The sequence below is a fragment of the Pinus tabuliformis genome, chromosome 4_2 (genome assembly GCF_031772625.1).
Source record: "Pinus tabuliformis cultivar Carrire ecotype Pingquan chromosome 4_2, CPIR1, whole genome shotgun sequence".
Taxonomy (NCBI): Eukaryota; Viridiplantae; Streptophyta; class Pinopsida; order Pinales; family Pinaceae; genus Pinus; species Pinus tabuliformis.
This window is the reverse complement of record NC_142304.1, coordinates 414,813,320-414,837,871: the sequence shown is the minus strand read 5'-3', so window position 1 is coordinate 414,837,871 and position 24,552 is coordinate 414,813,320. Positions and strand designations below refer to the sequence as shown.

Genomic DNA, 24,552 nt, shown 5'->3' with positions numbered 1-24,552 from the left:
GACAAGTCAAGGAAGGGTGGCTCATCAAAGGAATATCAAGGACCGAAATACTAATAGATCATCAAAGGCATCAATCATCAAGGACAAGCCACTCACCCCAAGAGCTCCTTAAGGATAAGGATCACATTATCATCTTAAAGGAAGTAAAAACCCTAGTTCATTTAAAGAAGGCATCTACACTTAAAGCATTCTTGGGAACCTCGCTCAATCATCACTTTAAAGAAGGAAAACTCAAAAATCCAATCTCCACGAAAGATCTACTATCTGAAGCATCTTGAAGTCTTCTCATCCAAGGGAAACAAAGATAAAAGGCATTGTCATCATCATCAAAAGATTCAAGGTGATCTCCCTCTCCTTGGGTCAAGGATCACTTTTGAAGAAAATCATCTTCATCAAGAAGAATTTTTCTATTACCTATATCATCATCAAATCCAAGAAGGCCGCAGGTTGAAGGAGCATCTTCACAAGTAAGTATATTTATGTCTACATCTGAATCTGTCAAAATGTCTTTTTGCAAGGAAAGCAACAAGTTGGTTGGGGCTTCAAACTTTCTTACATGGAAGAAAAGGACAGATCTGAACCTCATAGAAAATGAGGTCATGGAACATGTTAAGGGCTCAATCACTAAACCTCCAAAGGAAGAAGCTCAAGCACTTACAAAATTCATGAAAGGGGAAGTAAGGGCTCAAAGGATTCTCATAGAATCTATTAAGGATCCCCTCATTCCCTATGTATCAAAATTAGAAACTTCAAAAGAAATATATGACAAACTTGTAGAATTGTTCTCCGTAAGCACTGCAAGAGAAGTGATATCATTAAGACAAGAACTCTACAAGATGAAGATATCGAAAGAAGAAGGAATAGCCTCATACTTTATGAGGGTGTCTAAAATAAGGGACCAACTGCAAGAGTTGGGAGAAATAATGTTTGACAAGGAAATGACTACCATAGTGCTCAATGCACTACCGAAGGAATGGGGCAACTTCACATCCAGCGTCTATGGGAAGAAGGAAGCTACTCCATTCAATGAACTATGGTCACTATGCAAGATAAAAGAAACCAGGTTGAAGGCAAAGAGTGATGTAGGATCAATTGAGCAAGCTCAAACATTTGCTTTCATGGCTAGAAGAAAAGGGAAGTTTGGAAAGTTTGGTCCTCGGAAAAAGAAGAAGAACATGTCGAAGGTTCAATGCTATGGTTGTCATGAATATGGGCACTACAAGAGAGATCTTCCAGAGCTCAAGAAGGGCAACAACAAAAGAGGAAGGGAAGAAGCCCATATCACTGAAGAAGTGGAAGAAGCTGAAAGGAAGAAATAAAAGATCTCTACTATGATTGAGATAGTCTTCTTCACCTAGTTCTTTTCAAGTTTTTCTTTCAAAAATTTTGTTGTAAAGTATAGCCATCATGGTAGGAATCATTAGAAGCATGATAGGATGCATCATGTTAGGAGATGGTATCATAGAAGCATACGATTGAAAGCAAGGGCTCATGACATCATCATAAAGAAGCATGAAAGATAGATGAAATAGAAGTCTATGGTTATCACCTATAGAAGGATGTAGCTCTTGGTAACCTCATTAGAAGCATAAGTAGTACTTATGGGAAAAAGAAAGTCATCTAGTATAGTATTCATCATACATCATTCAAAAGGAAGCATTTGCAGGATGAGGATGATCAAGATCTTTCATTGGAATCTTCATTGGAAAGTTCACTTACGGGAAGAAGCAAGTGTCTCGCTGAGAATTCCACCTTGTATGAGATTATGGAATGATGGTATGATGTCAAAAGAAGTGAAACAGTTCAAGGTGATTGAAGTTCCTTCAATCAAGGAAGCTGTTGAAGAAATTCTAGATGACCAAAAGGAAGAGATGAGGTATGTATGCTTATATTTGATAAAATTGAGTCATCTCATAGAGTTGCAGATAGCATGGATAAATGCTCTACCTCATGAGCATGATTAAGAGAAAGGGATTCCTCCTTTGGAAGGATGCATGAAAGCACGGTTCACATATTGACTAGATGAACTCAACATAATATGCCCTGATATGAAATATGAGGTGATTGATAAAGATAAAAGGAACTATGGATGGAAGTTGCTGGGAGCAGTATGTGAAGAAAGTAAGAAGAGACTGCGAAAGACGCAACTATGAAAAGAAAATCAACATCTAATGATATAGAAGAATTGATCGTGGCATCTCCAGGGAAAAAGTATGAAGACTCTAATGAAGTCTAGAAAGGAAGATGACCCTTGACATGTAATACCTTTTTGGAGATGTGTCAATATGTATGTAGGATGTTGATGTAACAACAAGAAGATGTCATGATGAAAATACCATCACAAAGGTAAGTTTGATTTAATGTTCATTCTTGATTTTTGAACAATATCTGGATGGGTTAATGCAGGGCTACCAAAGGAAGAGTTGTAGATGTCATCTACAATTCATACTCATGTGGTAGGATGAAAGATCCTGAAGGAAACATGATGTGAAGAAGGTAGCAAGGTATGAAGGAAGGCCAGATATGGACTAATGGATCATTTTTTTATGAAAGGAAGGATGACATGACTAACATGATTCATAAATAAAAGTGACGAATGGTCGATGCCCTACGAAGAAGTCCCAAAAGATGTAGCCTCCATAACAAAGAAGAAATTCATGACATCAAAAGAGAGAGTCCTACAAGCAACTGGTTGTCCCATGATCTCCACCTAGAGAGTTGCTGGAAGCAAGTCCCTAATCAAGGGGAAGCTTGGTCAAGTCCCTGGTTAAGAGACAGATTGGGTACATTCCTTTTATAGGAATAGGTACATTCCTTCATAGGAATGGATATATCCTCCATGGTTAAGAGGGAGAGATAGACACATCATTCTTGTCTTCACTTGGGAAGAAAGAATGGAGAATTGGATAAGCGTCTGGCATCTAATACTCTTTGAGGATGTGATAGGGCATCCAAAATAGTAGTCGTAGAGGACCAATATTCTTTGAGAACCGGGAATCCAAGATAAGAATAGTCATAGTGGAACATACTCTGAAAAGAACGCGGGTGCGGTGTGTTCTAAGAGAGACAGTGATGAGGGTCTCTATAAATCATTAGTTTCGCTAGCATTGTGCTCTGTGTGGAAAGATAGAGTTGTTAGCCAAGGCCTTGTTATGTGACAATGTTGATTGATATGATGTTAAACAGATGGGTTACTAATCTGACTCTTCGTATGAAAATTCTTCATATTGAGAATGTCTAAGTACCTTGTATGGATTATGAATAACTCCCTAGTTAAGAGGGAGTGTTGAAATCAGTAACTAGCAATAAGGGAACTTTGAGGTCTAAAATGGGCCTCCTAGGAAAAATGTACAGCCAAAATAAACTTATAAGAACCAATAGGATTCAAAATAATGATATCAACCATGGAGGGATGATTCACCATTTTTTGAGTATATAAACAAAAACAAAAAAAACTACTATTTCAACTCGTATTTTCAACTTATATCTCTAAGGTTTTACTCAAATTTTGAGCCGAAGTAATCGTTGGATGTAAAATTTAGTTATGCATCTAAGAAGTACCCATGTTGCATACTTTCGATGGACCCTACTATACGAAAAATGAGAAATACATGAAAAACGTGATTACAATCACATTTTTTCATGTATTTATAATATTTCATGTAGTGGGGTCTATTGAAAGTATGCAACATGGGTACTACTTGGATGAGGAATCAAATTTTGCATCCAACAAGCGTTGTCGCTCGAAATTTGAGTAAACCCATAAGGAGATAAGTTGAAAATACGAGTTGAAAAAATAGCTTTTTTTCTTTTTCCCTCTAAAATTTGATGATGTAATCTAATTGTATTTTATTATTTCTACAATTATTTTATAATTTCCTTGCTCGAAATTTGAGTAAACCCATAGGGAGATAAGTTGAAAATAAGAGTTGAAAAAATAGTTTTTTTCCTTTTTCCCTCTAAAATTTAATGATGTGATCTAATCTTATTTTATTATTTCCACAATTATTTTATAATTTCCTTAGGAGGTCTATTTTAGACCTCAAAATCCCCCTAATGGTTCGGTCTTCATAATGACATATGTAATCATGATTTTATGTATTTGATGTAATGAGAAAAATAAATTTATTATTATTGATTTTGAGGCATGGGTTTCATGCTCAACAAAAATTTTATTTTTAGGTCAAGCTCTCATTGTGAGCTCTTAGTATTAATCACTAAGTCATAAAGTCAATTGAGTCTTTGTCATGTATAATAGAATGTTATTGGGCATGTTACATATTTATTTGAGTCATTGTAAGATTCAAAAGGCCCTCCAAGACCAAGTCCAAGTGCTACTCACAGGTCGGCCTCCAAATGAAGCAATCAACCTACACCAAGCTCAGTCAGCATAGAGTCAATGGCAAGTAAGCCTCAAACCATGGACAAGAAGCCTATATAAGGAGGCACTCAGCGTCTCTCAAAAACGCACTTCTCGCTCGATCACAAGAAAGGAAAAAGGAGTGAAGAAGAGAAGGACAAAGGAAGAGAATAAGGACGAATTTCTGAATTGGTTTTGGGTTAGTTTCTCTCCACACGTGGGAAGAAGTTAGGGCACATTATACTGTTACAAATCAGAGATATAGTCACCTCAAGAAGACCGAATTAACGCAAGGAATTGATCCATCTTGTAAGTTGAAATCACTAAGAAACTAGCCCAAATCTAGCGAAGGAGGAGAAGAGTTAAAAGAGCCCTAATCTTGTCATACGTGCAAAAAAGACAGTGAGTTGCAGGGAGTCGAGAATTGCAGGAAAGAAGGTTGAAAGTTTCAGACCAGGATTGCAGGATCGAGGGTTAAGGTCGAAACAAAGATAGCAACAATATCAAGAAGAAATTGACTTCAACTTGAAACAAGGATTGACTTGGTCTTGGTGGGGTAGTTGGTCAAGGGTCTAGGTCTTGGAACTCATCAATTGAAGATTCTATAAGAAGAATTTTGTGGGTTTTCCTCTTAAGATTGGAGAGGTTTTGGCCCTGGTTGATCCCCTATATCTTGTGTCATTTGTCTCATTGTTCTTTGTAATTTGGTAGTTGTTTGATGAAGAATACATACTAATAATCAAATCAAGAAGAACCTAATTAAGAAAAGTAAAAGTCTTCACAAGCAGTTATCATTGCAAGAGAAATAACCTAATCTCATTGGCCTAGATTTCTCAACACCCTCAAAAGTATCACCGTCATCAATAGTAACAGGATCTAGCATTGGCTCTTTAAGATCCAAGTTGGCTAATGCCAACTCAACACTATTGTCCTAACCCATATCATCAAGAAACACATCCCACATCTTTGTATGTTCGTTCAACGACTCCGCCCTTTGCCTATAAATGAGGTGAAGGTTGGTGTGCACATACAACATTGTTTTTTCTCTGGACTACTCAAACATGCTATTTTTCAAACTATATAGATTCCCATATGTGCTCCAATTCCTCTCGCAACAAGAGGATGCTTAAGAGAGGAGTCACATGGGAAAAGGGCATGTTACCCCATGAGTTGCCCACCATACATTGCGCTTCTTACCTGCAAATTGCTTAGTGCCAACAAAGAACTCTGCAAAGGCATCCTCCACCTCATCAATGGATACTTTATCCTGGAATATTCATCTCAATGCATCCTTCCTCCCCTGTGAAATCTCACCATTCATGTGAGGAGGGAATTTGCATGAAGGTCCACAACTCAACCACTTATGGCTATAGTATTTTGGATTCAATGAGTGGCCAAGCAATGCAAAGGTGTGTAATTCTTGTCCCACTTTCTAACAAGAATATCCTATATGGTGGTGAAGAAAGTCTCAGCTGATGTCTCATACTCAGGGCACTAATTCTAAAAAATAATGGTTCTCGTGAACTCAATCATGGAATCCCATCCCTCATAAACCTCTCTTAGGACGGGTTGGTATGTATCCACAGATCATAACAAAGCAATGATAGGGTCCATGATTTTAATAGTAAGATCTACCCTCTCCCACCAAGCATCATCTAACATTGTGTCATTCCCTCTTTTTGAGGTTGTTTGATCTGTATTTCTCCAAAAAGACCAAACCTATGAAATAATCATGGCCCCAAGAGCAGTCTGGACCTCCCTCAACCCCTTTAGCATGATGAATACAAAGGCAAACAATATATCTGCAATCTTCAACAATGATAGACGTGTAATTTTTGTAGATTGTGAAGGCATTGGGATGATTTTGTACAAAGTTGTGGATATGTCGTGCATCCTCAATAAGAATTGCAATCCAAGGCACATCAAAATCAATAGATTTAAGTGTTATATTCAAGGAATGAACAATGAAAAGTGTCCAAAATATATGTGGATATTTAACTTCCACAATCATGTCAACGGCCTTGCAAACAAATGCATTATCTATAATGGTTTGCACACAAGAATCAACACCTACATCTTCAATAACTTTAATGAACAACTCACCCATATATTGTGCATCTTTGTATTTTCCAAGAGCATCCACTGCTTTCAAGAAAAATGGTACATTCAAGGAAGAGACCATGAAGTTGATGACTGGATGGCATGTTGCATTTGTCCATCCATCAAAAACAATACTAACCCCAAATGTTGGCCATATTGATTTAATAGGCTCAAATATTTTATTCACCTCCTTCTTTCCCTTAGTCAACAATGTGGTTCTAACCCTCTCTAAACTAGGAAGCACGTACCCCGATGGAGCCCCTTAAGCTCAGGCTTGACACATCTCAATAAATAAAAGTGATCATGCAACATTAAATGATATGAAGTTAAGATAGAAAAAAAGCAATGGTAATATCAATCTCTTCTCGCCTCTCTTGTTGAAATATCTTGTCCATTGGACCAAGTGCCCTCCTTTTTGTTGCTTGACCTGCACCCCCACTGGAACTCCCAAATGGATAATCGTTTTTCCTCAAGAATGGAAGGGGATTCTCATTCTTATTTTTCTAAGATGTTGTAGCCACCATTGCCACACCAACATTGGTCTCTCTTTCTAATTATTTTCTCTTAGATGGAGTCACTCCTACACATGCTCCAATTCCACAAGATGATGTGCCCAACAAATGCCCTTTCACATGGAAATAGGTGCTCTTGAATTGATGGTTGCAAAAGTTGCATGTCCAAAGAACATTGCCTCCTCCCTTTAACTTGTTGCCTAGCCCTTGATGTCTTGTAGCATACTTCCACAAGGGATATTTCAATTTTTGAGTCTACTATCTTGTCAAATTGATGTCTCTCAATATTTGAAGCTATTGTTGCAGCCCCACTTCCAATAAATGGAACAACCGCAGACCCTGATAAATTAAAAGAGGGGGTATTACCAATGGGGGCATTCCTCCCCTTCTTTTGCCCCTTCCCTGCTGCCCTTGATTGAGCCATGACTGCTGTAAAAATAAAGAAAAATGCATTGCTATAAGGTTGTGCATGTAAACAAAATGGACAGGCAGACTATTGTAGCAAAACTAGAACAAAATGGACAGGCAAACTACTGTAGCAAAACTAGAAAAAAAAAGGAAGGGGAATCCACTTACTTGTACCTTGAATCACCTCCAAAAGACATCTATATCCTTTGTTGGTTGCTCATGCAATCCTATAGCGCCTAAACAACAAAGCAAAATAACCAAATGCAGCCCAAATCCAGCATTTACCTAGTGCGCGGGTCACTTTTTGTCAGACATGTGTCTGAAAATCGAGACATGATTTCGGCACGTGCCCGACACGAGTTTGACTCGTGTCAGCTCATGTCGAACATGAATCAAACTCATGTTAGGCTCAAATCGTGTCAGACACGACAGATTCACGACAAGTGGGGGGAGGGAGAGGGACATGTCAAGTAACTTAGTTTTTGAGCAACCAAAGCTTAAGGTTCAAACTTAACTCCATGCTTAATAACCATATAACCATCCATGATTTCACCATAATTTGGGACGTCAATCCCACTTGATTACAAATATTCAATCGATCAAATTTTTCAGAAAGCCCTTGGCTCAACTAGTATAAGTTAACCAACATCCCCCTCTCAATGCTTTATTCAAAACATATTCTCATTCAATGACTATTATCGATGACGTCAATACGGTACATCCTCTTGGAAATAAAAATAAAAGCTTTACAAAGTTTACATTAGTGAGTCCTCCAAGCGCCAATGCTTGTCCAGATCTATTTCTTATGAATGTCTATGCCTCTGACATCAAACTTTTCTCAGCAGTAATCAACAAAGAAGCACATACTATCTTTATGGTTGAAGCAGTTACATTCCTCAATTGTATTTCCTACCAAACAATCATTTTGATGAACTTAGCAGCAGTTGGAAAATCTCTACAAATACCAGGGTTCATGATCGTCCAGACAGTTGATCCAGGGCATCTTTTAACAAGGTTGAAAGCAGTGGCCAGTTTCTTCCCGTGGCAACAGACAATATGCCTCTTTTCATCAACATTACAAAGTGACAAGTTTACGTCATGCGCGTCATTCTTCATTTTCCAAGCCAAACACCTTTAAGAGTTCACATATTTGCTCCGAATGTAGTTGTTATCTGTCGCCTACACAGGACACATGCATACTGCTGCCTCTGGTTTCTACCCAGCTGCATCCTGGCCTTGTTTTTAAACCCCTTTCTTTCGACAGTTCTCTAATCTTTGCTACATCATCCCACCTGTCAGCATCAGCATAGATGTTTGACATAAGAACATAATTTGCAACATTTTCAGGCTCTAGTTCATATAGACGTTCTGCAATAAGTTCTCCTAGCTCTACATTGCAATGAAGTCTACAGGCACTATGCAAGGCTCCCCAAACACTAGCTGTAGGTTCTAAAGGCATATTTTTTATGAAGTCATATGCTGAATCCAGATGCCCGGCTCGGCCGAGAAGATCTACTATGCAAGCGTAATGTTCAACAGCAGGAGTGATGCAGTACTCCCGACACATGCAATCAAAGTATTGCAAACCTTTATCCACGAGTCCTCCATGGCTGCATGCTGAAAGAAGACCAGTGAAGGTAATTTTGTTTGGTTTCATTCCTGCCTTTTTCATTTTTTCAAATAACGTAAGGGCATACTCAGTAATACCATGCATACCACATCCCATAATCATGGCAGTCCACGAGACGACGTCTCTTTCGGACATTCTGTCAAACACTAGGCTTGCATCCCCTATACTACCACATTTCCCATACATGTCTATAAGACCATTCCCCACAAAAATATCGGATTCAAACCCACGTCGGAAAATGTAATTATGTATTTCCTTGCCTTGTTGCAGAGCTGCTAAGTGGGCACAGGCTGGAAGGATGCTCGAGATGGTTACTGGATCAGGTTCCACTCCTGCTACTTGAGTTTTGCAAAAGAGCTCGAACGCTTCATCGCAGTACCCATTTTGGGCACATGCTGCAATCATAACATTCCATGAGACCACATCTCTTTGGAACATTTTGTCAAACACTTGGCGCGCATCCTTTACACAGTAACATTTAGCATACATGTCCATAAGAGCGTTCCCCACGGAAACATCCCAATCAAATTCATTTTTCATCAAATAAGCATGTATCTCCTTACCCTTCTCCAGTAATCGCAGCTCTGCACACACCGGAAGAAGACTCGCCATGGCGATGGAGTCCGGTCTAATGCCATCTACTAACATCTGGCGAAAAACCTTCAAAGCCTTGCAACCCTCGTTATTCTGCACATACCCAGCAATCAGAGCAGTCCATGAAATAACATTCCTCTCAGACATTTTGTCGAACACTTTGCGTGCATCCTCTGTAATTCCACACTTCGCATACATGGCCACAAGGGCATTCCCTACAAACACATCACCATCAAATGCACTTGTTTTTATGTCACTATGAATAGCCCTGCCCTCTTCAACATAACCCAAATAAGCGCACACCTTGACTAGACAGGGGAATGTGAAATTGTCAGCTCGCAGACCTTCTCTTCGCATTTGATAATAGAGATTTAGGGCTTGTTCGCAGTTTCTACCCCGGGAATAACCTGCGATCATTACATTCCATGAACACAGATTTCGTTTCGGTATTTTGTCAAACACTTGGCGACCATCCTGGATGGTGCCATACTTGATGTAAAGGCTTACGAGTGCTGTCCAGGATACGGCGTTATGTATGTTAAGTCTGCCACTAATGAGCATCTGAGCATGGAGCACCTTGGCGTATGACAGGGATCGAACACTAGCACAAGCCACTGCGACAGAATTCGCAACCTCGACAAAATTATTTGTTGCATTAACGCTGAAACTGAAGGTTGAGATGATGAAGCAGTCATAAACAAGCGAAATGGCATCTATCTTTATGGTAGGTGTGGTGGTAAGGAAGACGTTTTATCCCGTGGTGAGACCACTCGAACATGGGCTGTCGTAAAACCTGTGCATATTGCTTATCTAGAAACTTATCAACATCATTAATTCTAACAAACCCATGGAAAAGGGGGAAAGGGCAAAAGGAACTACAACATATGTGGGGTTACTTACAAGGTCGTGGGAAGGAAAATGAAATTGCTCATATTTTTACTTTTATAGAGGAAAAAAATGAAAGGAAAGGGTAGAATAATAATTATATCTATAAATTGTAAGGGGAAAAGGGCAAAAAGAATTATAACATATGTGGGGTTAGTCAGAGCATTGTTGGAAGGAAAATGAAATCAATAATATTTTTATAGAGAAAAAATTAAAGGGAAATGGTAGAATAATAATTATATCTATAAACCCCAAGCAAGGAAAGCCTCGGTCAAAACCTTACAATGAATAAGCTAACATTAGGAAGCTATATCAAGTAATCAAAGGAAAATAATAATATTTCAAACCAAATGCTGAGGAGATTCATTGCACTTAGGATCACCTTTATCTGTGGGAAAAATTAAGATACTAAATTGTATGATTAGTAGATGCAAAACTATGAGTTGAGAGTAAGCAATTGTTGGACTATTGAAGCCATATCAAGAGATAGTGTCAAGATATGCTTCTTAATAAGAGTGACACCAACTGTCTATGCAATGCTTCTCAAAATTAGAGTCTTTTGGGGTTGTTTAATAGTCTTAGGATAATCTCTAATTGCCATTTCTTCGATCTACTAAATGTTCAAATTTACTCGAATTGACTTGAATTTGTGTAGATCTATATTATTATAACATATATTCTGATTGTTCGGTAATTTCCCAATATGTGAATGTTATGATCTCTGGTAATTTTGCAAATGTGTCAAGGTTATGATTGATTTCCAACAGTGAAATATAATTATGTAATGTTATTTGGTTTTTTAGGAAAGAAATTATGGTTATTGAATGGATGTTATGTTTATGTTTTCCCATCAATTTAATTATGTACTCTTCGAGGGGAACATCAATATTACACCTAAGTGATGCCCTTTGCATTGTGGTTTAGAAGTATATTTGTAGAGGTTACTACCTAACCTAGATATCTTTGTGCCAATAAAAAGGAAGATCTCACACCAAGAATCTTAAATAATTATGAATAATATGCAATAAAATGGATAAAAGATAAAAATACCAAATAAAATCACTTCTATGAAACCTCAATATTATTTTCTTATAGTAGTATTCTTTGTTTAGAAATATGACCTTGTGGAAATTTGTTTAGAGAATTTGTTCACCTACACAACTCCTTTAAATATAATGGGATCTAATGAAGAATATTGCAATCCATCATCCATAAGTGCAATTGATATTAACTTTAGTTTCCTACACTGAATATATCACCTTAAAAACAAGATGTATCTCTCAATTAAGATGGGTAATGAGTCCAAATATCATAATAGTACATTTAATGTAAGAACTGGTTACCATGAAGCTATGTGTAGATGAGCATAAGTGAGTCACCTATGCATTAATTAAAAGGCTCCAACAAATCTTCCTGTGATGACACCTAATAACACAATTGTAAACAAGGGTGAAAGTACTAATGACCCTTTATTGTTAACATACTCAATTACAAAAATAATTTTCTTAAAGTAACCCAAGAACACAATGCCTCTTTTGGCTAATGTAGATTGTGATTCTTGTTAAGGATTATGATCCAGTGGAAATTAGTTGAAATAATTTGTTCACATACACATATCCTTTACCTAGCTTCCCAACATCATTGGTTGTGGCTTTTGGAATGGGATGTAATGAAGTATTGTTGTAATCTATCCTCCATCAAATGCAATTCTCACGAGAATCAAAATGGAAGAGAGGAATAGGAAGGAATTAATCAACTACTTTGAGAGTTAACATAAAATTATATTCTATTAGATAAATACATGATCTTGAGAAACAAATAGGACTTTCAGTCTAAAATAATATACATTAAATTGCATATCTTTATCAAGAAACTTATTATATAAAGAATATAGTGTATTGTGTTCAACCAAGTTATATATATATAAACTCTCAATTTTTACAATGTATGCAACTACTACAATTGCAACTTCAAGTGGTGCAACTTTGATTACTTTCATCATGTTAGAAACACATGCACAGTCAGCCAATGAGTTAAATGAAAATTCTTTGTAAGAGAAATTTCATGGAAGTCATTTCAACATATTTCCTAAACATTTCATAATAAGTCCCAATAACCATGCACCGACTAACTATTGACAATTGAGAAATATATTTATCAAGGACCCACTCCTTATTGATTCTCTCTTTGTTCAAGCATTTAAAGCTCCAAAGACATCCTTCAAGGGAGTCCCTCGTCCCCCAATACACTTGTTATAACATGAAGTTATCCCAACATTTGCATCATTAGTTTTGCTCAAAATAATCAGGTGATGATTCAAGTTCAACATTGGATGCCAACTATTTGTTTTTTACTTTCTCTCATATTGGAGGGGAGACAAATTTCCTAGTTAGCAACAAAGTGAGGCCTATTTGAACAATAATTTAGAAGTAGTTGACCACTATACTATGCTATTACCTACCTATTCAATATGAAAAATTCAATGTGTAGCAGTAATTGAAGAGCACTTTGGAGAGGAAGCCATAGCAATGGGGCCTCCCGCTGGTGATCATTTAGGGATAACCCCTATTTTTGAAGTTCACTTCACTCAGCTTTGTACCCTTCCCCATTTTCTCTATCTCCCTATTCCCTAGCCTTGGCTCATTCCTTGAAAGGATTTGGCATTGATGTTTGGGGATATGAAGTAGAAGTATGAGTTGCTCATTATAATTATAAAGTGAATTGAATAAACTACAAAATCATTGGATTGTGGTTGAGGTTTATTGTCACTAGGGTGACAATAATTGTGTCATTTTATTATGTTGACTCATTTCATAATTATTAAGAATTTAGAGCCCCTACCAATCAATCCCCAATACCAATTTAATCAACGACAATCCTAATCAATCCAATCAATCCCTTATCCTTCAAAGATGTTATACCTAGCATCCATTGGCCAATTCCAATCAAGGCCTCTACTTTGACCGAATGATTGATATTAGAATAAGGAGAGCTTGTTTGATCTTAACATGTCCATCACTCCTCATTCATTGCTACCTTATAGTAATCACAACAGCAATCTAAGATGGAAGGAAGATGCTATGGTATTGAAAAAGTGGATTGTAGCATGTTAGTTCAACAACCTATATAGAGAAGAGACAAATATTATTTATGAGTTTAGGAATGGGTGTAGGAAAGAAAGAGGGATTGAAGCAAGGGAGAAACACTAATTCATTCAAAATATGATAACATATTAGAAAGTTGATCTGTCAAAGTAATGGGAAGCTAAATTGGTGTTTTTTTTGGAAATTTGGGTTGATAACCTAAATTAGTAAGCTTTATGGAAATTTAGGTTGTTATTTGTATAATTGGACATCAATTGTTTATATCTTATAGCTATAAATTGTATAATATAATTATTAACATAATATATTTACAAAATTTCATTGATATCTTTTATAGATGAAATGATAGATATCAAACCCATAAATGGGATATATATATATATATATATATATATATATATATATATAATGATGATGATGATGATGAAATTACACACATCAAATCCATAAATGGGATATAAGGGTGGGCCTGGGGTATGCCCTAAAATTGCTTGTTCTTGGCTAAGAGCTTTCTTTCTTTGATGTGGCTCAAAACCTAGAGGCATCTCGCACGAGTGAAATCCTACCCCCTTATGGACCACCAACAACTAATTACAAGTGGCGTGATTTTCCTTAAATAATGGTGATGAGTTATAATACATTCATGGATGACAACCAATGATTAATGTCTCCACTACTAGTTTGACAATTAAGTTATGATAGGTTTTCCCACCATAAAAAATAATAATAATGAAATATAAGGGAAGTCTTTAATGGGCCCAATAATAAAAAGGACTTTATGTCGTGTATCACAATTTAAATTTTCAACAATTTAATAATAAATTATAACAAATTTACATGTAAAAATTTAACAAATATAAAAACAATTGATTTGATTATCTTTTTTCCCAAGGAAAAATTGTAATTTTCATTGATTGAAGTGAAAAGTACATTTTTACATATGCACATTGTGCATGCCAAAAAATTGTTTTTGGATAAAAACAGTCAGTCATCAAAAAACAAAAAATGGGCTTTAAATCCCATGTTATGACCTATCATATAAATATGTCCATAAAGCGATATAGTTCATCAGTAAATAGATACAAAACAGAAAGCAAATTGATCAAGAGATAAATCCTGAAAACCATGAGACAACATCAAAATTGGAGATGATCAAGGAATTTGGTCAGCCGTCTGCACACCTTCAAAGAGGGGCATGTGATAGTACTCTTGGGAAGTGTCCATTAATTTCTCATGTATCTTCCAAATCCCCAAAGGTTGTTATGCACCAACCTTGGAAAGAGCATTTGCAATAGTGTTTTTCCATGTAGACGTGACAACGAGAAATCTAATCAAAAGAAAGCTTCAGCCTCAAAACTTCTTCAAGAATTGGTAGTAGCATGTGAGTGTGACATTTGTTAGTCTCATTGAACCATTTAATAAAAACCAAAGAGTCTCCAAAAATCTGAAGTCTTATGCATCCCTTTTCAATGGCAAACAACAATAAGAGCTTGAGGCTAAGCAAATTCGCATAATTATTTGATCCCCTTCCCAACCCACTTTGAAGCTTAAAAAATGACTTTCAGACAAATATAAGACAGATCCACCACCACATACACCCCCATTAAGGGACACCCCATCAAAATAAGCCCACAAAATAGAATGGTCCACTTCCTCAATAGTAATACTAATGTTCCTTGGTCTAGCCGATACAACATTATCATGAATTAAATCATATATAGCAATAATTTGGCTAGTTGCTTTGTCAAAAGAAAGTGACTTTGATTGGAAGATGTATTTATTCCTTGGAAGCCAAACACCCCAATAGGGAATTAGAAGAAGATTCCTATTTATTTTTTGAGTTGCATTTTCCCACCAATATTTCCAAGCCATTTGATTTTATTATCTTATTTATTAATTATCATAATTTAATCCTTACTTACATTCATTAATTTAAAATTTAAATTTAACAAAAACAAAAACATTTTCATAATAACAAATATTTTTTCTTTAATTCAAATAGAGAAACAAGTATAATTGAATATATCTTTATCAACACAAAACTTATAAATGATAAATACAGAGATCCATGAAATTATAAAGCTGAAAAATGAAACATACCCCCATCCACTCCATAGCCCATCATATGGGTAGAAGAAGGTGTTATTATCATTAACCTAACCTCCAAAGTCTCGTTATGGAAATGGGGTCTTAAATTTTCATTTTTTTCAAAATCCTCAAAACCCAAAATGAACGGCGTTATTTTGTTCATCTCGTCAAGAGATTTTTAGCGATATAATTTTTTCCTCAATCTGAATTCCAGATTAAAAGATATGGCCATTCAAAAGTCTTGCCACATTACCGTCAGCCACGTGGTGCCACATGCCATCCCATTTCATTGCCAAGCCATCTCCCTGACCAATCCATATCATCATGTGTTCCTATATAGTGACATCATGACACACCCCTATGGAATGCCACCTAACCCCTTTCCATGTGTGGGTTTCCCATTTAAAAGAATATTGTCCCTGACCTTTTCCAAATGCACCATATAGCCCCCCTTATAAATATGTCGGGACCCGGATAGAGTACTCAATTATCATTTATTTCCATAGAATTTTTTCCGCCTTGAGACTTAAATAATTTGTTGACATCGCTCTGACATCTCCTTCTAAATCTCATGGGATGGAACCCATTTCTCGTCATTTGCTGAGAATTTTTTCCATCATGGAATCGAAATCCGTACCATTTCTCGTTGTCCCCCTCCTGAAGCCGTCAGGGTGATATCACTCAACCATGTGGTATCCTCTTAGAGTGCCATGTGTCACCAATTATTGGGCCATTTTTCCCACCAAAAGGTCAAATATGGCTACCACGTGGCATGCAACCGTGGCACCAAGTTATCCTGGATCCATGTTAACAACCACATGGCCTGGGTCCCACTAGGCTCTTTCTTTTACACACAAATCAAACTCTCATTAATTGTTATAACATTTCCCATTTCATAACATGAATACCCAAAGACATAAATACCCTCGGAGTTTTGTCCAGAGTGTAACTGATCACATTTTAAAATGACCAGGACAGTGGTTTGATGTGATGGACACAACCCCTAATCGTATGAGCCCTTTCTACCAACGTTGGTGCTAACATATGATTTAGAATTCTTCCCACAACTCCATACATATATGTCTATATAAAAATGTGTTGCATAGGTTGGGAATTCGGCGTAGAGATATAGGGATATTAAGCCAAAGTCGGGGCATGTTATGAATAAATATTTTTATCTGGCCCACACCATTATTGTGGAGGGTTACCCTCTAGCACTTGGAATTATATCTCTGCACAACTTCTTCTTGAGCTTTTAATTAAATCAAACGAAATGGATATCTCTTCTGAGCTTATGAGGGATATCTATCTATTTGTGTGTGTGTACGCATGCATAGCTTGCGACTTATCATTAATAGGTCTACCCCCATTGATCTTAGTTTACACTCAACCTAGCCCATGCAGGGATATGTGTGTGTAGAGAGAGAGAGAGAGGAGAGAGAGAGAGAGTTGTCTCTCCTGATCTTTCAGTCGATATAAGTTATTCATCCTAAGATTTACCACACTCAGAAGTCTAGCATGCGCGCATATATCCTAAGCTTTACCATTATTTACCTCAATATGTTATTCACATTGTTTCTATACAAGAACGTGGTCAGCCACATAGGTCACACATCTTCTGTGTTTGGTCCATTAAACTGAATTTAGACTTAGGAGGTAAACACAGGAATTAGACCATTCCTGAGGAATTTCACCAGAGATAAACATTACAAGAAATGAAATTCCTTAGCATTAGCATATACATTTTACCATTACTCAAAAAATTACACAGGACATCAGCACTCCATATCCCTAAAGGAAATCACATTCCACACGTTCATAATGGAATTTAAATAACACAGCAAACATACATATAAAATTCACTTGCATGCAAAGCAAAATAAGCACTTAGCTTATGATGAAGGACCTAGCAACTGAGATTGGGACTCTAACTCTCCACCCAACCTAAGGAAGACTACATTGCACTATTTCTTGCAGTCAACCACCCCCGAGCCAAATTCCAAATCTTGAGGAAGAGTGCTCCAAGGAATACAAACCCATGTTGATAGCTTAAACGAGGATTACAAAGGCTACACCACCTCCACCCACCAGCTAATCAAGAAATCAACTGAAACAGGGAATCCATGGACTAGATATGAGCTCTCAATTAATCACTTACATACAATGAATGAGACCCATTTCTCACAAATATTCTCAGGAGTTCTCGACTACTACACCTCAGGGCCTTTAACTTGCTCAGAATCAACACAGGAGTTCTTGCAAGCATAGAGAGTCTCCTTTCGCATCTATGTTATTATTATCTATGCTCTAGTGTTATTGTTGCATCCATAATTTTGAACTTCACATTGCAAATAGGTTCATCATAAAGAGGTCCCTCTAGAGCACCCATGGAAATCCTTGCACAATGGAATCTAATTGAAGCATCTACACCTTCTATTAGAACCCAAGAACCAACAGGTGCTTGGCTTATAGGATTTTGATATAAAGCTTGGTAGACCCACAATTTAGTTACTTCCTTGACTGTCATGTCCTCCTCATCATTAGGAGAATATCATTCTACAAGTACCTGTACAGTTTGGTTGCTTTGGATTATGCCACTATATACTGTAGCAAATGAATCAAAAACATTGCAATCATATTTTGGATATAATTTAGTTACATTCACCATAAAAGGGCCTTCAGGGCACAATCTCTCATAGCTTGGACAAGTGGTGCGCCTTGAGGACTTGTGTATATATGTTATATCTTCTTCTAGTTGCAGCATCCTTGGCAAAGGGAATATGTTGCACCGGCATGTCCATGAAGCCACTTGCAAACCGAAAGATAGAGCTGCAATATAACCTCAACAAGGACCTCACATTAAGTTTATATGCAACATTTCTAAGTTTCACCCCTAACTCTGCTAGGGTAGTCTCAACACTCTTCCTATGTTCACCAATGACTTGGTTGTAGATTATATACAAAGGTTCAAGAACAAAATACACAAATGACCTCTCACCTCTAGTTGGGGAAGGTCTCTTTTTAAAATTCCTAGTATTTGGTTTAAATTATAGGTCCCCCCCAAGTGCAGGATGTAAAACGAGTTGAATCAAACGGAATTTCATGGAGTTTCACATAAATCTTGCCAAATGATTGTAAAGTAAAACACCACCTTGTAGATGCTCTTGCAAAAGAAACATTCCCAATAGTTGGATCAACCAACTGAGACCCCCTACTCTAGTTGAAAATACAATAATCAAGTTATTGATTTCTTCTAATGTATGCTTCAATTTGTGATAAGCATCTGTTGGTGGCAATTTTGGCTTTGTTATCAGCCTGTCCGACACATTCGCATGTTGAAATCACAAGTCACATTTGATGACAATCAAACAAATCGCAAATTAAGATTTTAATGTCAGATAAGCTTGGGAATACGACTTGTGATTTTGGCAAGTGAGAGCTCTTCTAGTCGCAAATTAAAAGGCTACGCAGATGAAAGGCTATATTCACATTTTTCTGGAGCAAGTCGCATTTTAGGGAGCAAGTCACATTTTCCTATGCTAGTTTCTGGAGGCTACAAATGTAATTTCTGACCTAAGAGTAACAATCTCACCTGTTCATCACATTTGTGTTCTTTGGAAGCACTGAGTATTATAATTACGCCTTGCGACTTTGGAGAAGTTACTCCTTTCTTTTATAGTTATGAGGATTAAGTGGAATGTGTTGTTGTGATGAGTTGTGCGATTCAACTAAGATTTCAACTCATGAATTTGACCTCCCAACACCTGCAACTGCACCCAAATGGATGACACAACCATAATCAAAGGGATTTCCACGATCTCACCCAATAAACCAATGAAATTCAACTAATGTTCATACACCATTTCACATAAATGAATATATATGAAATAACTCAATGTGATTTCTCTTACAATTTCACCCAACAAATTCATATGGTTTCCTGAGTGTGACTTTCATGTGATTAGGATGTCAAAATGCTAGGATTGTGAGCTAAATTTGAGAAAGGGATTGCTGCAACAACAAGTGACGTGTTAGTACTTGAAATTGCTGCAATAAAAAGTGATGGGTTAGTACTTGAGATCACATCTATGAAATCTAGGAATCAAGAAGCGAATCAAGTGACTTTGCAATGGTATGGTCAAAAGAGAATATTGTTGTTGTGCACAAAGAAGATCAAGAGCAATAGCATATGGGGGTATAAGTACTTAGAGTGAGGGTAGCCAAAATGATTAGGAGTCCAAATGGTAGTAATTGCATGCAAAGGGGGGTCATAGGTTCAAACAAGTTGCATTTTTTGGAGTGAGTCACAATTTTGTGAGTGAGTCTCCTTACGCATTATAAATGCGACTTATGAGCATAACAACATCTATGTAGTCACAAATTGGAGGTTCATTTAGAGGGGTTCCAGTGGTCAATAAATTTCTTTCTATACCATTACCAAATATATTGGCTCCATCCCACAAACTTGAAGCTCTTGTCATGATGGAAGAAAGATCAAAACGGAAACCATCAATATGCATTCCAATAACCCAATCCCTAAGGGTCACCATATCTTGGGCACTTGAGGTAATCCACTATAATATTGTAATTGAATGTGTTTCCACAACCAGAATAATTATAAGACTCATCTCTAGGTGCAAGCATGTAATAGACACCATTATCCAGGGCTATAAAAGACAATGTTGGACCCATCTCATTTCCTCAATGCCATGCTTGTGTGCTTCTCTAACAAGAATTTTAATTTCATGAATTGCATCTCGTCCATAATTCTTAACACTTGCAAAAATCCATCTTGAAATCACCCATAACAAGATTATATGAGGAGTATTCTAATTCATAAAACCTCCGACAAGGGATAATCTTAATAGAATTTACTCCCAATTCCTTCAATTGTTCAAGGTTCCCAACTATAGGACTAACTCTTATAACATTGCTTGAGTCTGGTACCTTCAACGACCCATCCAACTACATTTTTTCATCATTTAGCAAGAATTCAAGTCTTATTATGGCATGTATAATAGTTCTATATGCTTTTACCATTCATGAATTTCTCTCTTTAGATTTTCCTCCTGACCCAATTGGCCCGTGATTAGATTAGCACTAGTGCCCTATCTTCCACCACTCCATTTATTTTCCTTACACTACAAAAAAAAAAAAAAACATGTTTGCTAGAGTTATATCTTCACATCACCTTTGAACCTCAATGTTATAATTTTGGTAATCCTAATACCTAAGGATACCCCACTTGAGTTGGAGAAGGGCCAACCAAAAGTTATTAGATAGGTTTCTTAGATGGCAATGGTGATTGCCTCAGTGGTTCTCCCTTATGTTGCACCTTACGAATTAGGGGATATTATTATTATAATAATTAAGTTCAAGTTGGGGTGGTAACAATCCAAGATATGAGATGAGGACAATTCATAGCCTTTTGCATGTTGCTACCAAAAAATCATGAGCCTTCACAGTAATAGAGCAAATGGTACCTTCTATTCTACACACACATAAAGCTTGGTACACGGAAATCATGAAGAAAATTACAATAAATGTTTGTTCAAATAGCCCTATAGGAATCCTCAATGGCTTCAACAACCTTCATGTTGATCTGAACAATACATTGATTCATCCCACCTCCATCTTTATGTTAATTGCAAGAAATTTGGATAAGAAAGATGTCATAAATAGGTTAACACCTTGCAAGTTGCCAAAGAGAATTTCAATTTGCTCAATGATCTTCTTGAGCATTAATATGGATAATTGTTAGAAACTTTTATGAGAGGGAGTTAAAAGATCTCAATAGTTGTCTAAGAGACTCTCATATGTCATTTATCCACATGGACCTACATGATTTAGAATGTAAAGGCACAATGCAACCATGTATTGGTAATGTGTTGAAGGTGTTGGACCCGCCAACATTCAGGGGATCTCCCAATATGAAGTCCCAACTAGATCTCAAACCGTTTGGAGTAGGAGTCCCAACAGTGGGTGGTAGTGTAATGCCTTGACCGCGGTAGTGCGCAGAGGTAAGTATGATAACTTTGGGTGAGAGCAAGTGTGTGACCCTATGAAGAGTTAAGTGCGATGCATGAAGGTTCTAACACACTTAAGGGAAAAGGAAGTGAGCCCCTTGGAAGTCTATAACAGTACGCGGCTAGAAAGGAACACATGAGCAGAATGACATCACAAGCTAAAATGCAGAAAAGTACACAAATTAAAGTGATGAGTTAATCCAACAACACACATTCAATAGGATTCGTACAATTGCATACAAAGTAGTTCATAAGCAAATGTGTAAGTTAAACAACATACATTGCTAAAGCAACCATAATAGTCCAACTACATTAACAACGTATGCATGAAAGTGTGTTGGCTCTAATATTATTATTATAAGTGAAAGTTCCACCAATACATACACCATTGACGACCACTAACCCCCAATAGTGGAACATCACAATCAAGAACATCTGCTCCTCCAAAGAAGTATACTTGCTCTACGCTATGGAGAAGCCGAGGCTCTTCACAATAAGTTCCCAAGCCTTTTCTAAGCCTAAGACTAGCCAAAAGCTTGGCTCCCAAAAGCCCTTTCTATTAGTTATGAGGTTCTATTTATAACAAAGGGTGGGTGACACTTGACATTCCCCTTTGTGACTCTTTGACTCCCCTCATGACTCTTCAACTTTTTTACAAGTAACTCATTACATAACATGATTACATTTCACATTCCACTAATGACACTTGGAATTTCACTTACAACATATTTACAAATAATATTACATTTCCACATGTACCCATGTAAGAAATAGGCTAGAGGCAGCCTAACAAGACAAAACGCTATGATTCTGAAGTTTGGGGAAAGATCGACTTGGTGCTTCTCGGTCACATATTGATGCCAAGATTGGTATTGTGTGATGGTGTCCCCAAACTATTTGATGGTGTCTTTCTGAAAGCGGACCCTTGCCTCCATGGCATCCAAGTATATGGTCTTGGAACCTGTATCCAACTCGTTCTGAAGCATGTGCAGCATGGTGTTGACCGTGAGAGGATCACTGATGTACTTCTACATGTTATGTGTGCCTAGCTCCAAGTCTTCCCTGGTTTCCTCTCACCTTAGCTGCTCCATGTACTCATTGATCTCTATCCAGACTTGGTTCTTAGGTTTAGCATCGGTGAGGGAACTGGTTGATGGGATCTTGTGCATTATCACCATTACATCCAAACTATTGTGCAACCATGCATATGAGGCTTGTAGGCTATTGATGAATGGGGCAAGTTTCTCATAGTTCTGGATCAACATCCGAACCTTTACTTTCTCTAGCTCTGCTTGTGGCTTCATCTTCCTTGTTAAGTCAAGAAGGGCCCCTTTGTACTGCATTGTCCACTCTTGTACATGGGCGATGGTCGCATGTATGTTCCCGATAGTTTGAACAAACTCTTTGCTCTGTTGCAATAGGCCATGCACACGGACAAATACTTTATGCATGGTGACAAATCCTTCATAGAGCTTTTGCATGGTACTCTCAAGTGTTGATACGTCAATGAGTATGGCTTTCCTAATCTCCCCAATTACGGAAACTACGTTTTGTGTTGATGCTCAAAGTTGTTCTACCTCTTGCCTAGAACCTGCAAGTTCTTTGCCAATTGTTCATTCTCAGTCGTCAAGTACTTAACATTTAAGTCTTTTTCTCCTGCATAGGCCAAGCTAGCTTCAGCAATGGTGGTTTGATGTTCCTTAGTGTCTGACACTATCACCCTTTCCTTGATGAATGCAAGTGATGCGTGATCATCCGGAAAGTGCTTCCTTTGCGCTTGTACAATCCTCTTTTGCATCTCGTCAAATGATAGAATGTACACATTCATGACCAGATCATCATCAAGGAGAACATGTTCTCCTTTCTCGCTCGAGGTTGGTTCTGACACTGGAGGTGGCAGAGAATAAGAGATTACCTGTTTAGTTAATTTAATGTTCTTAAATTGCAAGCATAAATTATCGACCGAAGTTGGTAAACTTATGAAGTGCAAGCACACTATATATGCTAGAAGCCTATTCTTTCGTTTAGTAAGATGATGGTTATGCTTATTTTTAGATTTTCATTGTTTATCTAGATTTTCATTAGTGTTAGATTTCTATAAATTAATACTTTGAAAGTTAAGTTGTTGTTAGCATGAATGAGAGTTAAGTTATTGTTAGATCAATCTATCAAATCGTATCTAATTGATTGTCATCTTTAAAATGCCTTATGTTATTCATCCTAAAATTATGAATCTTATATAAACAACTTGTTGCTATGAAACAGAGTATTGAAATCCAAAAGTTTGTCTATTGAAATATATACAATTCTGAGTTCAAAAAGCATGAAAGAAATCTTCAATTATAAACTGCAAAGTGATATAAATTCTAGCTCTAAAAAGCATGAAGAGGCTAACTGTAATGAATTGAAAGAGCATTGGAGAACTAGACTAATTGAAAGACTATAAATATAAACGAAATGAAAAATAGAAAATGATATAACTAAGTTTATACGAGATAATGAAAATAGTGAAATAATTAAACTAGAATGCAGTGATAACAGAAAGCAATTTAAAAAAAGCGATTACAAAGCAACGAAATAAACATAAACTAAAACCTTGACTGTCTGCAAGGGCCCTACGCATCCAATAGGTATGATTCACAACACATACTCATCATATCAACAAAGTATCTTTAGATTAATGCAAAAGCGAAGGTCTAGTTCACAATTTCTTCAGCAATTAACTTAATACTTTTTTCCTTATTGTTCAAATGGTGTGTTTATATAGTGATTACAATGTAGCTTCATGGAGGTTTCATGTGGATAAATATCATAACCGAATGGACACCTAATTGCCAAGAATTTG

General features: G+C 37.0%; 1 protein-coding gene across 1 annotated transcript in view; it reads right to left on the bottom strand.

Moving 5' to 3' along the window:
- Nucleotides 1-8,289: 8,289 nt before the first annotated feature.
- LOC149169715 (pentatricopeptide repeat-containing protein At1g06140, mitochondrial-like) overlaps nucleotides 8,290-24,552 on the bottom strand; it is a 33,077-nt gene continuing 16,814 nt past the window's right edge. Inside the window, exons 3-5 of the mRNA XM_089425303.1 lie at nucleotides 23,285-23,622; nucleotides 8,600-10,271; nucleotides 8,290-8,490 (exon numbers count right to left, since the gene is read on the bottom strand). Of these exons, the coding sequence (XP_089281429.1) occupies nucleotides 8,290-8,490; nucleotides 8,600-10,271; nucleotides 23,285-23,622 (2,211 nt within the window). The remainder of the gene's footprint in view (nucleotides 8,491-8,599; nucleotides 10,272-23,284; nucleotides 23,623-24,552) is intronic.